We start from the raw sequence: 15939 nt of genomic DNA on the forward strand, positions 1-15939 counted from the left end.
CAGTTTTAAAAGTCAACCACAGTTTTACTGATTGAATCTAGGTAGGCAGAGTCTAGGAAATTAGGCATAACAGTTGCAAAACTTTATCTACATAATGGCTTAATTTTTTTAATACATTTTATCTGTAGGCATGTTGTACCACATGCATACCACATATAAGCTCTGGCATGGAGTGGCATCTAAGTTAATTTTCTGTGCTAGTATTTTGCTGTATTTTATGATAACAAAATGCTACCAGTAACTTTTTTTTAAAGTAATTTTTTAGATAGGTGGAATGTGTTAGAATTCCAATGGAGAAGGCTCTAGTTAGCAGTTGAAGATGTAGGACTAAATTTTGGGAAAATAGACACACTGTGACAGACTACCAACATCAGTTTAAATCACAGTGGCCTTAAGACTGTCTTACAGTGTTTTTATGGGTGGGGGTGTGTGTGTATGTGTCAGGGAGTGTTTTACAGCAAAATCAAGTTGCTGAATCAATTTTTAGTATAATGTGAGGATCTGGTTCTTGTCAACAGCTCTGCCACCAGGTAACAAGACCATAACCAAATCATGTAACTTCTGGATGTCAGCTTCTTAAACTGTAAAATGAGAAGCTTTATTTTTTATTTTTTTATGGGTTTTTTTTTGTTTTTGAGACTGAGTCTCGCTTTCCCACCCAGGCTGTAGTGCAGTGGCGGATCTCGGCTTACTGCAACCTCCACCTCCTAGGTTCAAGCGATTCTCGTGTGTCAGCCTCTCTAGTAGCTGGGATTACAGGCGCCCACCACCACGCCTGGCTAATTTTTGTGTTTTTAGTAGACATGGGTTTCACCATGTTGGCCAAGCTGGTCAGGAACTACTGACCTCAAGTGATGTGCCTGCCTCGGCCTCCCAAAGTGCTGGGATTACAGGCATGAGCCACCACACCCGGCTGAGAAACTTTAACTAGATAATCTTCTTTGGTCATTTCTAGTGCTAAAATTCTGCAATCCAGTTGATGAATGAAATAGCTATAAATAATAAGATTCTTAAAAGCAGGAATTATTAATTCATTAATAATTTTAAAATATTTATTGACTATATGAGTCAAATATTATGCTAAGTGCCGAGCGTATAGTGTTACACTAGATGAGCTCACTGCCAATATGGAGCTTACATTCTCCTGGGAAAGGCAGACCAAAATTGAGTAAATATTCAAAATAAGTTCAAGAGTTAGTTATTAGCTTTGGTGGATAATTACAGGGGATCTATCTTTAGATTGAATCCTGATGGAAGACCTTCCTGAGTAGGCCACCTGTGAGCCAAGAAACTAAATGATAAGGCAGCCAGGCACGGTGGCTCATGCCTTTAATCCTAGCACTTTGGGCAGCCAAGGCTGGCAGATCACTTGTGGTTAGGAATTCGAGACCAGCCTGGCCAGCGTGGTGAAACCCCGTTTCTACTAAAAATCCAAAAAATTAGCTGGGTATGGTGGCATGCGCATTGTCATCCCAGCTACTCAGGAGACTGAGGCAGGAGAATCACAGGAACCCAGCAGGCAAGATCGTGCCACTGCACTCCAGCCTGGACAACAGAGTGAGACTCCATCTCAAAAAAAAAAAAAAAAGAAACTAAACGATAAGGGACCAGATAGGGAAAGTGTTATAAAAGAGCTATCTAGATAGAGGAAATCACAGTTTCAAAGTATCTGAAACATGAATGATGATATATTCTAGGAGATGCAATAGCTGGAACATAATGAACCAATGATACAAGATGTAATAGAAGCAGAAGTCAGATGATATAGAGCATTTTAGTTTATAAGTGAATTTATCTCATCCTGAATGTAATAAGGTGCTTTTGAAGATTTTAAACAGGGGAATAATGTGATCCAATTCATATTTTAAGAAAAATGCCTTTCATAAACGTTGTTTGGAAGAATACATAATCATTGCAGTGGTCTCTGTGAGGAATGATGGTAAAAATATAAAAGAAGGAGATGGCTTATAAAGAGGGAAAGAGCCCATGGCTGAGTTAAAGATTCGATAGGGGACGAAAGCAGGAAGAGCGAGAAAGAATGAGAGTTCTACCTAACAATAAAAAGGATAAGAGATAATTACAACCTTTGCAAGCCCAGTAAAGAGGATGTTCAAGAGAGCCATAGTTCATAATATATATTGCAGAGGAGAAAAGAAGGCTACACAAATCATTTTGTGATGATTTAGGTCATTGGTGATTTTAAAGCATGATTCAATGATACTATATATATTCAATGATACTAAAAGAGAGAAGCCACAGTTCAAGGTGATGAGACTAAAATTAATAGTGAGGAAATGGAGATGCTGTGCAGAAAGTTGTATAGTTATATGTTGTGTTAGAAAGTTGAAATGACAGTTTGTACCATGAACAGCTACCCATTTGTTTCAATCAGTGTAACTGTTTGGCTCTTGTCCGTGGCTTAAGGCTTATTTGCTTTCAATTTTATTATGTGGTTTTGCTGTCATATCCCAAAAGGAATTTCTATTAAATTTCAACTGCTTTTCAGTTTACCTTATCTCCCTGTTCAGGGAAAGTTTCTAAATGGATGGGTTCAAATGATAAAGTAACAAAATTGATGGAATTGAACAGTGTGCAACATTAAGTTATACTTCAACTCTACTGTGGATTTTACTCCCAGGATAATGGGAGAATGTTTCTATTCTTGAGATAAGTTGTTCTGTCCTTCCTCACTTTCCGTAAGACTATATTTTCTTCCTAAATAACAGACAATGCATTTAGTTCATAGGCAGCCTTGTACTTCCTTTAGCTGCAGCCAAATGTGAAAAATTACGAATTTCTGAAATCATAAAAATAGAACTTTAGTTGTTATTGAGCAAAAAGCTTTTTTTGTATTACTAGGCATTGGATCATTTGGGTACAGATGGACAAGCCGATGTTTCATTTGTTTTTCCTAAGATAAGCTAAAGTTCATGTGTTTTTTTTTTTAAAGACAATTGTTACAACGTGGAATTAAGATGTACATACATATTTTTATAGGATAATTTTGGTACAGAATAAAGAACAAGATGTCGTATCTTTTTTGCCTTTTCCTTGATTTTGCTTCAACTTAGTTTAAAATAATCAATGTAAACTTTTAAACCTTTGTAAGTTAATTCGTAAAAAATTTATACCTCATTTTGTGTCTATAATACCTGCATCTACTGGTCTTCAATATAAATAAGTATACAGAGAGAGGGAGAAAGATAGAACTAAACTATTCGAATTATCAAAATCTGAGTTTAAGGCTGGGCACAGTGGCTCACGCCTGTAGTCTAGCACTTTGGGAGGCCGAGGTGGGTGGATCACCTGAGGTCAAGAGTTCGAGACCAGCCACGCCAACATGATGAAACCCTGTCTCTACTAAAAATACAAAACTTAGCTGGGTGTGGTGGCACGTGCCTGTAATCCCAGCTACTTGGGAAGCTGAGGCAGGAGAATCGCTTAAACCCAGGAGGTAAGAGGTTGCAGTGAGCCAAGATCACGCCACTGCACTCCAGCCTGGGTGACAGAGTGAGACTCCACCTCCAAAAAAAACAACCAAAAAAAATTTTCTGAGTTTAAAAATATGTAAGAATGAGGCCAGGTGTGGTGACTCATGCTTGGAATTTCAGCACTGTGGGAGGCTGAGACGGGTGGATCACTTGAGGTCAGGAATGAGACCAGCCTGGCCATCATGGTAAAATCTCGACTCTCCTAAAAATACAAAAATTAGCCAGGTGTGGTGGCACACCTGTAATCCCAGCTACTCAGGAGGATAAAGCAGGAGAATCTTTTGAACCTGGGAGGCGGAGGTTGCCGTGAGCTGAGATCATGCCACTGTCCTCCGGCCTGGGCAACAGAGCAAGATTGTCTCAAAAAAACAGGCTGGGCGCAGTGCCTCACACCTGTAATCCCAGTGCTTTGGTAGGTCAAGATGGGTGAATCACAAGGTCAGGGGTTCAAGATCAGCCTGGCCAAGATGATGAAACCCCATCTCTACTAAAACTACAAAAATCAGCCAGGCACAGTGGCAGCCGCCTGTAATCCCAGCTACTCGGGAGGCTGAGGCAGGAGAACCGCTTGAACCTAGGCAGCAGAGGTTGCAGTGAGCCAAGATCACCTCACTGTATTCCAGCCTGGGTGACAGAGTGAAATTCCATCTCAAAAAATAAAAAAAAAATTTTAAGGCCGGGCGCGGTGGCTCAAGCCTGTAATCCCAGCACTTTGGGAGGCCGAGACGGGCGGATCACGAGGTCAGGAGATCGAGACCATCCTGGCTAACACGGTGAAACCCCGTCTCTACTAAAAAATACAAAAAACTAGCCGGGCGAGGTGGCGGGCGCCTGTAGTCCCAGCTACTCGGGAGGCTGAGGCAGGAGAATGGCATAAACCCGGGAGGCGGAGCTTGCGGTGAGCTGAGATCAGGCCACTGTACTCCAGCCTGGGCAACAGAGCGAGACTCCGTCTCAAAAAAAAAAAAAAAAATTTAAAAATAGATTCATGAAAGTATAGAGTCTATCTGAAGGAAACCATAGTTTTAATTAAATGACTTAAGATCTCAAAAGTGAAAAGCTGTATTGTATTTCTAGCTGAAAAGGTCTTTTTTTTTTTTTTATGGTACTAGTCATAATTCCAGTGGGTTTGAGAGAGTTCTGGGAGGTATGGTGAATAGGAACTAACTAAGCAAAATGATTTCAAAATTTATATAGAATTTTAAACTTATGTTGAAAAGACAGTATAGCATAGTGCTTAAGAGAACTGACTCTGGAGTCAAACTACCTGAGTTCATATATTAGCTCTACTACTAAGTGCATCTCTCTGTGGCTCATTCTCCTATCTGTAAAGTGAGAATATTAGTTCCTATCTCTTGGAAATGTTTTGCGGATAAAACAAGTTATTAAATATAAGCTACCTATGATAGTGCTTTAGACATAGAAAATTCTTAATAAATTAATTGCTATTAGCATTATAGAAATTACACAAAATTTTAGAAAAAGGGCTAGATAAGGGAAACTTGCTTATATATTCAAGTTGGTTGAATTAAGTTACATATTAAGTTATAACAAATTACTCCATAAGTCTAGTATAATCAAAGCAGTAAAGCATTGTCACAGAAATATACAAATAGATTAGTGAAACTAAAGAATCCAAAAATACCTGAACCATGTTTAAAAATGACATTTAAATTAAAAAGGGAAATCTGGTTTAACAGTGGTGGAGACTACTGGCTATTTGGTGGGAATAAACAGGCCCACCTACTGTCGTCAGAAATAAATGCCAAATAGGTTAAAAATACCAAAGCAAGAGAGACGGAAAAAGCGAAAGGAAGGAAGAGCAAAAGAGCAAGCGAGCACATGAGACAGCAAAAGACGAAATAAATTAGAAGAAAATGAAGAACATATTAGTGTAACCTCCAAGACAGAGAGATCTTTGAAGGCAGTATAAGAAACCCAGAAGCCATAAAACAAAAGGAGACAGATGTGACTTTTAAAAAATTAACGATTTCTGGCCGGGCGCGGTGGCTCAAGCCTGTAATCCCAGCACTTTGGGAGGCTGAGACGGGCGGATCACGAGGTCAGGAGATCGAGACCATCCTGGCTAACAGGGTGAAACCCCGTCTCTACTAAAAAAAAAATACAAAAACTAGCCGGGCGTGGTGGCGGGCACCTGTAGTCCCAGCTACTCGGGAGGCTGAGGCAGGAGAATGGCGTAAACCCAGGAGGCAGAGGTTCCAGTGAGCTGAGATCCGGCCACTGCACTCCAGCCTGGGCGACCGAGTGAGATGCCGTCTCAAAAAAAAAAAAATAACAATTTCTGTCTGACAAAAGATACCATGAAGCGTCTGATAACAAATGACAAACCGGGAGGAAATACTTGCATCATTCAAAAAGTAAAAAGTACTACCCCTACCATACAGGAGTTCTCAGATTGATAAGAAAGGTGAATAGTAGCACAAAAACGGGTGAAGAATAAACATAGACAAATCTTAGGGAAAAATAGAAAATATATTCCACTTAACTAATTAGTAGATAGGAAGGAGCAAAATCATAACCAAATACCCCTTTTCAACCATTGGACTGGCAAAAATTAAAATGGTTTATTAACATCTAGTGTTCACAGGGATATAAGGAACCAAACATTCATAACATTGCAGTTGGGGGTATACATTATAATAATTAATCTTATGATTTCTCAGTATCAAGATCTTGCCATTTGAATCCATTATTTCTTCTTTGGAGAATTATTGTACAGAAATAAATGTATCAGTTGCATAAATATGTGTCTATTAATGATGTTTATTGAAGCATTGTTCAGTGTCAAAAGTCAGGAAATTATTTGAATGACCATAAGTAGAAGGCTGACTAAATTATGGTACATACATTAGATAGTAATTTATTAAGATAATTATAATATGTGTATATTGACTTGAAAAATATTAACTGTTAAGTTTTTTAAAAACATATGGCATAGCCTTTTTTATTAAAAACGTCCTATTATATGAGGTTTGAAATTATGTAGAAGGAAACACAGTAAAATTTTAGAATTGCCTAACTCAGAAAGGTAGCTTTAGAAGAGACCAGAGTTTATCCTCTTATTCTTTACTTTGTATCTCTTTCCTGTTTGACTTATGACAGCAAGCACATAATTACTTTAAAAAAAAAAAAAAAGAAATAGCAAAGTACAGAGCTTAACTTTAGTCTTTAAAATAAGCAGTAATAGAATGTTTTCAGTTTTTTTATAATATGTTCATTTTTAATACATGATTATTGTAAAACTGTCTACTCATGCTCATGTATTTTGTTTTACTTTAGCAATGTCTGATCGTCAAGAGAGTGCTCTTATAGAGCTAATGGTTTGTACAATTCGTCAAGCTGCTGAGGCACATCCTCCAGTGGGAAGGGGTACTGGCAAGAGAGTAAGTTAAATTAGTGAGAAATCTACTAAAAGGTTTTTAATGCAATTAACTGTCTTAAATATTTGGAAATTTTACTGATATTTGTATCCCTAAAAACATGGTATTTTTATAAATGATGGACTCTGGTGCTTCATCTTTATATCCTATCTGCTATACTCAGTTTCCAAAAATAGATTCTTTCCTTCATGCTCCTATAGCACCTATACCTGCTTCTGTTATTGTACTTATATGGTATTTTAAGGATTTTTATATCTATTAAAAAAAAAAAAATACCTAAAGGCTCTGGAAGCAAAATGCCTAGTTTGCAAGTTCTTCTATTTAGCAGCTATATAATCTTTAGATAGATGAATGATTTTTGTATGTCTTAGTTTCCTTATCTGTAATATGGGACTAATAATAGAGGTATTTATATTAGAGATGAGTTGAGATAATCATAGATGAAGAGACTCCTGGCTCTGTTGGTTTGAAGAGATAGGCAAATCTGTCCACAAAAAGCAAGTATTAAAAAACTAGAATGTATTGTCAAAAACATTACATCAGGGCTCTGGAAATTCACCAAAGATTAAAAAAAACACACACACACACAGTGGGAAATATTTTTTCCTGAAAAATTGATAGAGCTTCAGGTAAAAGCAGCGGAAGTCTGTGGCCTTCTTGTCAATACACATGTATCCCCATGGTTGGTCGGTAAGATCTGTAGTTTGTTACCAGAATGGCACTGTGTGCAAAAACCCTAAGCTTTCCTGTCAGAGAGAATGGATTCAACATGGACAAGTAATAAAAGCCCACAAACAAACAGGAAAAACTTACAGCTTCAATAATCTGGGGTTGTGGTAAGAGTACTGGACCAGCCGAAAATTTAACTGCCAAATCTTAGAAATGAGAATGCTATGAAAGGATTAGCTGTGCTCTCCATACATCCCTGGCTGACTAGGAAATGTTAGAGACGTTAATGGAAAGTAAAAGTCAAGCAAAATCTAAGAACTGGGTGAACTCTGAACATGCTCCCTAACCAACAACAGATCATTTCTCAGAGGGGTGGAAGCCTGATTGAAGCCACAAATATTGCAATATTTGAACACAACTTCTGCCCAAATGATTGGTTGACTCTACTAATTTATTCAAACACAACGAGGACTCCTAGGAAGACAGGCTAAAAAACAAAAGTAAGAATAAAAATTCTGAGCAGAGATAGCAGAAGTAACTCACTATGGAGGAAACAGATTATTCAGTTTACGTTAAAGATTCCCTTTAAAAAATTGGAAACTTTTATAATTACAAAAAATTAAAATCTATAGTTAAAAATTGAAATCCGCCAGATTCAGTGACTCATGCCTGTAATCCCAGCACTTATGAGGCCAAGGTGGGGGATCACTTGAAGTCAGGAGTTCAAGACCAGCCTGGCCAACATGGTGAAACCCCATCTCTACTAAAAATACAAAAATGAGCTGGGCAGGGTGGCAAGGGCCTGTAGTCCCAGTTACTCGGGAGGCTGAAGTAGGAGAATTACTTGAACCCGGAGGCAGAGGTTGCAGGGAGCCGAGATCATGCCACTGCCTTTCAGCCTGGGTGACAGAGCAAGGCTCTGTCTCAAACAAAACCACAAAAAGCAAAACACAATTAAAATCCTTAGTTACTGTATTATCCAAAAATGTCTACTTTCAAGAAAAACTACAACCATGCAAAGAAACAGTAAAATGTGACCATACTCAGGAAAAAAAGCAGACAATAGAAATGGCTTCTCAGTAGGCCTATATGTTGGATTTAGCAGGCAAAGACTTCAGAGGCCTTTTAATAAATACATTCAAAGAATTACAAGAAAATATGAAAACAAGAAGTAGAGAATCTCATATATATGAAAACCCAATAGGAATTTGAGTTTTCCATATTATGGAAATAATGAAAACCCAAATGGAATTGGGTTTATGAAAACCCAAATGGAATTTCTGGTGAGAAATACAATGCAAAAATTTAAAATTAACTGAATAAGCTAATTAGCAGATTTAAGATGATGAAAGAAACAATAGAAAAACATGAAGATTAATAGAAATCCATTCTGAAGAACAGAGAAGAAAAAAGATTGAAGAAATATTATCAGAGCCTCAGAAATATGTGGAACACCATCATGTGCACTGAAGTATGTATAATGGGAGTCCCAGAAGGAAAGGAGAAAAGGATAGAGGCAGAAAAAATACTTGAAGAAATCACTGAAAACCTCCCAAATTTAATGAGAGACAATTTATAGATTCAAGAAGCTTAACAAAACCCAAATAAAATAAACACAAAAGTTCCACATGTAGACACAACATAGTCACGTTGTTAAAAGACAAAGACAAAAAAATCTTGAAAGCAACAAGAGATAAACAACTAATATAGAGAGCAGTAGCAATAGGATTAAGAGTTAGCTTATCAGAAACAATGGAGCCCAGAAGACAGTGGAATAACATATTCAATGAAAGTCAACAAAATGGCCAACCAAGAATTATAAATTTAGTAAGATTGTCTTCCAAAGATGAAGTGTAAAAAACCATTACCAGAGAAACAGAAAGGGGAAATTTGGAGAATGTGTTGCTAGATCTGCCATACCAGAAATACTAGAAGAAGTCCTTCAGCTGGGTGCAGTGGCTCACGCCTGTAATCCCAGCACTTTGGGAGGCTGAGGCGGGTGGATCACAAGGTCAGGAGTTCGAGACCAGCCTGGCCAACATGGTGAAACCCCATCTCTACTAAAAATAAAAAAATTAGCCAGGCATGTGGCACATACCTGTAGTCCCAGCTACTCGGAAGGCTGAGGTAGGAGAATCTCTTGAACCCGGGAAACGGAGGTTGTGGTGAGCCAAGATGGTGCAGCTGCACTCCAGCCTGGGCAACAGAGCGACACTCCAACTCAAAAAAAAAAAAAAAAGAAAGAAAAAAGAGTCCTTCAAGCCATAAAGAATACCATAAGATGATAAAACAAATCCACAAGAAGGAATGAAAAAAGAAAAAAGAAGGAATGGGCTGGATGCAGTGGCTCACACCTGTAATCCTATCACTTTGGGAGGCCAAGGCAGGTGGATTACCTAAGGTCAGGAGTTCAGGACCAGCCTGGCCAACATGATGAAACCCCATCTCTACTAAAATTACAAAAATTAGCTGGTCGTGGTAATCCCAGCTACTCGAGAGGCTGAGACAGGAGAATTGCTGGAACCCAGGAGGCAGAAGTTTCAGTGAACCGAGATCACCCCACTGTACTCTAGCCTGGGCGACAGAGTAAGACTCCGTCTCCAAAAAAAAGGAAGAGTGTAAATCTGAAATGGTAAGTATGTGAGTGAATGTAAAAGGTAAAAGGCTGTGTGTGTGTGTGTGTGTGTGTCTGTTTCCTTCTCTTAATTTCTTTGAAAGAACATGAAATTATTTAAATCAAGCTTGTCTAACCTGTGGCCCACAGGCTGCATGTGGCCCAGGATGGCTTTGAATGCAGCCCAACAAAAATTTGTAAACTGTCTTAAAAGAGTATGAGATATTTTTGCTGGTTTTTTTTTTTTTTTTTAAGCTCTTCAGCTGTCATTAGTGGTAGTGTATTTTATGTGTGGCCCCAGACAATTGTTCTTCCATTGTGGCCCAGGGAAGCCAACGAACTGGATACCCCTGATTTAAATCAATAATTATAGCACTATAGTGTTGAGATTATAACATAAATATATGTGACAAGAGTAACACAAAAGGGAAAAATATATGGAACTATATTGGAGCAAAATTGCTATGTTTTATTATAATTAATTCAATATCAACCTGAAGTCAGTTATAAGTTAAAAATGTATATTATAATCCCTACAGTAATTATTCATACTTAAAAATAAAAGCAGAGGAATTATAGTGGTCCTCATCTGTTAGAGACATATGCTGAAATATTTAAGGGTGAAATTATATACTGTTTACCCTTGAACAATGCAGGAGTTAGTGGCACTGACCTGCACAGTCAAAACTCCACGTGTGCTCACTTTGGCACCAGAAACACTGAATTTGGAACAATACAGAGAAGATGAGCATGGCCCCTGTGCAAGGATGACATACAAAATTTATGAAACTTTTTATGAATCTTAAAATTTTAAAAATTCACATGTAACTTTTGATTCCCCCAGAACTTAACTACTGTAGCCTACTAGTAGCCTAAATGATGAGAAGCCTTAAAGCTGTTAGCACAAACAATGGATTAACACATTTTGTATGTAATATGTGTTATACACTGTATGCTTACAATAAAGTAAGCCAGAGGAGAAAAAAGTTTTTAAGAAAATCATGAGGAAGAGAAAATATATTTACTATTTGTTAACTGGATCAACATAAAAGTCTTCATCCTTGACATCTTGACATTGAGTACACTGAGGAGGAGGAGGAAGAGGGTTTTTCTCTTGCTGTCTCCAGTGGCAGAGGCAGAAGAGATGGAGATGGAAGGAGAGGCAGGTGCACTCTCTGTTTACAGAAATACATTGTAATTTCTGTCTTTTTGCTTTTTTCATTTCTCTAACAATGTTTCTGTGTGATACCAATCCTCCTTCCACTATTTGCTTTAATTTCAGTGCCCTCGTAATACAAGGGTCTGTGTCACCAAAGAAGCAAAAGCAGTCTTGAATAATTGGAACTCTTCTGCCAAATTATCTAATGTTAATTTAGGCACCCCTTCTTCAGCATTTTCTTCCTCATCATCTGGCACCACTTCAGAAGCACTCATCTCCATCAAGTCATCCTCTATTAGTTCCTCTGATGTAGTGTCTTTTTTGTTTTTGAGACAGAGTTTCACTCTTGTCGTCCAGGCTGGAGTGCAGTGGTGTGATCTCGGCTTACGGCAACCTCTGCCTCCCGGGTTCAAGCGATTCTCCTGTCTCAGGGATTACATGTGCTTGCCACCCGCCCAGCTAATTTTTGTATTTTTAGTAGACACGGGGTTTCACCATGTTGGCCAGGCTGGTCTCTTGAACTCCTGACTTCAGGTCATCCACCCGTCTCAGCCTCCCAAAGTGCCGGGATTACAGATGTGAGCCACCTCTCCCAGCCTTTTTTTGGAGACAGAGTCTCACTCTGTTACCCAGGCTGGAGTGCAGTGATGCTCTCTGGGCTCACTGCAGCCTCTGCCTCATGGGTTCAAGCAATTCTCCTGCCTCAGCCTCTCGAGTAGCTGAGTTTTACAGGCATGTGCCACCATGCCCAGCTAATTTTCTGTATTTGTAGTAGATACGGGGTTTCACCATGTTGGCCAGGCTGGTCTTGAACTCCTGACCTCAGGTGATTTTCCCACCTTGGCATCCCAAAGTGCTGGGATTACAGACGTGAGCCATCATTCCTGGCTGGTGTCTATTTGCTCTCTAATTTCTCTAAGATCTATATCTTGAAGTCTTTCATTCCCCACATTTTATACTATAACCATAATCTCTGATGTGTTTCTTGATTGGTTCTGTCATAAGTTCTGTGAAATCATACATAACATCTGGACACAGTTTTCTCCAACAGGTATTTATTTTTGGGGGGACTTGATGACTTTAAAACAACAATGGCATTTTCAGTGGTGTAATTCTTCCAGACTTTCATGATATTCTATCAGGGTTCTCTTCAATAGTGTTGACAGTCTTTTCCTTTGAGTAGTATGTTTAATGACTTTTAAGGGTTCTATGAACCCCCGATCTGTCGGCTGATTTAGAGATATTGTGTTTAGGAGCAAGTAGACCATTTTGATGCCTGTGGCATTGAACTTACTGGGTTCTGGTTGGTCAGGGGCATTGTCCGTTATCAGAAGAACTTTAAAAGGCAATCCCTTACTGGCAAGGTACTTGCTGGCTTCAGGGACAAAGTGTCAGTGGAAACCAATCCAGAAAAGGGGTTCTTGTTGTCCAGGCCTCCTTGTTACACATTACTGGCCAAAAAGACTGGCAGCTGGTGTTTATCATTTCCCTTCAAGGCTTTTGAGGGTTAGCAGCTTTACAGATAAGGGCAATCCTGATCATAAACCCAGCTTCATTTGCACAAATGAGTAGATTAATGTTATTTCTTCTTGCTTTAAAGTGGTGCTCACTTCTCTTCCTTACTAATAAGTGTCCTTTGTGGCATTTTTTTCCCCCCAGAGTAGGGCACTTTGATCTGCATTAAAAACCTGTGCAGGCCGGGCGCGGTGGCTCAAGCCTGTAATGCCAGCACTTTGGGAGGCCGAGGTGGGCGGATCACAAGGTCAGGAGATCAAGACCATCCTGGCTAACACGGTGAAACCCCGTCTCTACTAAAAAATACAAAAAAACTAGCCGGGCAAGGTGGCGGGCGCCTGTATTCCCAGCTACTCGGGAGGCTGAGGCAGGAGAATGGTGTAAACCCGGGAGGCAGAGCTTGCAGTGAGCTGAAATCTGGCCACTGCACTCCAGCCTGGGTGACAGAGCGAGACTCCGTCTCAAAAAAAAAAAAAAAAAAAAACAAACAAACCTGTGCAGGCAGATATCCTTTCTCTTTAGCAATTTTCTTGATGGCATCTTGAAGAGTGGTCAGCTGCCTCTTGGTCAGCAGAAACTGTTTTTCCTGTTCTCTTAACATTTTTAAAGTGAAAACTCTTTCTAAAATTATCAAACTATCCTTTGCTGGCTTTAAATTCTCCAGCTTTGTAACCTTCACCTTCCTTTTGCTTTAAGTTGTCATTATATGACTTTACTCTTTTTGAATCATATGAGTATAGGTGTGCCTTTTTTGTAGCAATTCTGCACCCATATATAAGCTGTACTTTTAATGTGAAATAAAAAGGTATTTTGCAAAAAGTACAATGGTTTTTGCACCTGCTAGTATAGCAGTGATGGCTTTACGAAATTTTTTCTTTTCTTTTTTTTTTTTAACAGTGGTCCTTATACTGGATTCATTTATCTTGAAATGGTGGGCAACTGTAGCTACAGACATATCAAGCAATTTAATTTTTTTCTTTAAATTTTTTCTTGTAATAACTTTTCTCTGCTTCTTGGGAACACTTCCAGCATCACTAGTAGCACATATGGGTCCCATGATGTTATTCAGGGTTTATGGTATTGCACTAAACATGATAAGTGAGAACCACAAGATCACTTTTGACTGTGATACACAATTCACTGGAGAGACCAACTGTTCATGCAAAGATGATTAGTGCCATGGGACTTTTTTAGTAAATACTTGGCAATACTTGAGCTCACTGCAATAGCAACAGTAGATGTGTACAATATTATTGTAGTGGAATGTATACTATAGTTGATTCTGTACACTTATGATTAATGCGATATCTTTTTTTTTCTTTTTTTGAGATGGAGTCTCGCTCTGTTACCCAGGCAGGAGTGCAGTCGTGTGATCTCAGCTCACTTCAACCTCTGCCTCCCGGGTTCAAGCGATTCTCCTGCCTCAGCCTCCCGAGCAGGTGGGATTACATGCGCGTGCCATCACACCCCACTAGTTTTTGTATTTTTTTTTCTTTTTTTTTTGAGACGGAGTCTCACTCTGTCCCCCAGGCTGGAGTGCAGTGGCGCGATCACGGCTCACTACAAGTTCCGCCTCCCGAGTTCAGGCCATTCTCCTGCCTCAGCCTCCTGAGTAGCTGGGACTGCAGGCGCCAGCCACTGCGCCCGGCTAATTTTTTGTATTGTTAGTAGAGACGGGGTTTCACCGTGTTAGCCAGGATGGTCTCGATCTCCTGACCTCGTGATCCACCCGTCTCGGCCTCCCAAAGTGCTGGAATTACAGGCGTAAGTCACTGCGCCCAGCCTTTTTTCTTTTTTTTTTTTTAGACACGGAGTCTCACTTTGTCCCCCAGGCTGGAGTGCTGTGGCGTGATCTTGGCTTACTGCAAGCTCCGCCTCCCAGGTTCACGCCCTTCTCCTGCCTCAGCCTCCCAAGTAGCTGGGACTACAGGTGCCCACCACCACGCCCAGCTAATTTTTAGTAGAGGCGTGTATTTTTAGTAGAGGCGGGATATCACCATATTAGCCAGGATGGTCTCCATCTCCTGACCTCATGATCCGCCCGCCTCAGCCTCCCAAAGTGCTGGGGTTACAGGCGTGAGCCACCATGCTCGGCCTATATTTTTTACTGGAGTTGGGGTTTCATTATGTTGGCCAGACTGCTCTTGAACTCCTGATGTCCAGTGATCTGTCTGTCTCAGCCTCCCAAAGTGCTGGGATTACGGGCGTGAGCCACCACTCCCAGCCATAATACTGTATCTTTATTCACATTGCTGTCTTGTGCAAATGGTGCCATGTACAGCCTGTAAGTGTGTGTGTAAGTTTTAATAAATGTTAAGTTCTTACAATAGATTCGTATATATTTCATAGTAGTGAATGTTAAATATCTACATATATTTTATACATCATGATGAATCTAAATTTGCTTTGATTTTCCAATAGGCTACATGGCTTGTCTGCAAGTTTTTTTTTTTTTTTTTAATTGTTGCAGATCTCCAAAAAATTTTCCAATATGTTTATTGAAAAAAACCTGTATATAAATGAACCATGTAGTTCCAAACTGTGTTGTTCAAGGGACAAATGTGCAAGGATATGCCCTAAAATGCCTTGGGGGAAAAAAAAACTGCAGGAGAATTAATGAAACAAGAATGACAGGGCTAATGGTTATTGTTCTGCTTTTGAATGTTTCTGAAATTTTCCTTAATAGTCTCTAAATTATGTGCTGTCCCACCTTTGACTAGTGATAAGCCCCTTCATACTAATTTATTGTCCTTTTCACATATCTTCTTCTTTTTTAATTACTTTCTTGCTTTCTTGGGAAACAAGATGCCCCAGGTTCACTTTCTACCTTTACTGCTTGAGTAGTTATCTATTGCAGTGTAACAAATTACTCCAAAGTTAAAGATGTGTGAAATAATAAGCCTTTATTATCTCATACAGTTTCTGTAGATCAGAAATTTTGGAAGAGCTTAACTATTCTTTTGGCTTAGGGGCTTCCATAGGGTTGCAGTCAAGACGTTAGCCTGGGCTTTAGCATCTGAAGACTTGACTTGGAATTACAGAATCCACTTCCACAATGGCTTACAAGTTAGTGCTGACCATTGGTAGATC

General features: G+C 39.4%; 1 protein-coding gene and 1 non-coding gene across 3 annotated transcripts in view; both read left to right on the plus strand.

Moving 5' to 3' along the window:
- STAG1 (stromal antigen 1) overlaps positions 1–15939 on the plus strand; it is a 402456-nt gene that overhangs the window by 297447 nt on the left and 89070 nt on the right. For both annotated transcript variants that reach the window (XM_025375719.1, XM_025375720.1), the window contains exon 16: positions 6792–6895. In XM_025375719.1, the coding sequence (XP_025231504.1) occupies positions 6792–6895 (104 nt within the window). The remainder of the gene's footprint in view (positions 1–6791; positions 6896–15939) is intronic.
- Positions 10871–10978, plus strand: LOC112619830. Its single transcript, XR_003118331.1, has one exon. It is a non-coding gene; the product is annotated as a U6 spliceosomal RNA (small nuclear RNA).

Source organism: Theropithecus gelada, chromosome 2 (assembly GCF_003255815.1).
Source record: "Theropithecus gelada isolate Dixy chromosome 2, Tgel_1.0, whole genome shotgun sequence".
NCBI classification, from domain to species: domain Eukaryota; kingdom Metazoa; phylum Chordata; class Mammalia; order Primates; family Cercopithecidae; genus Theropithecus; species Theropithecus gelada.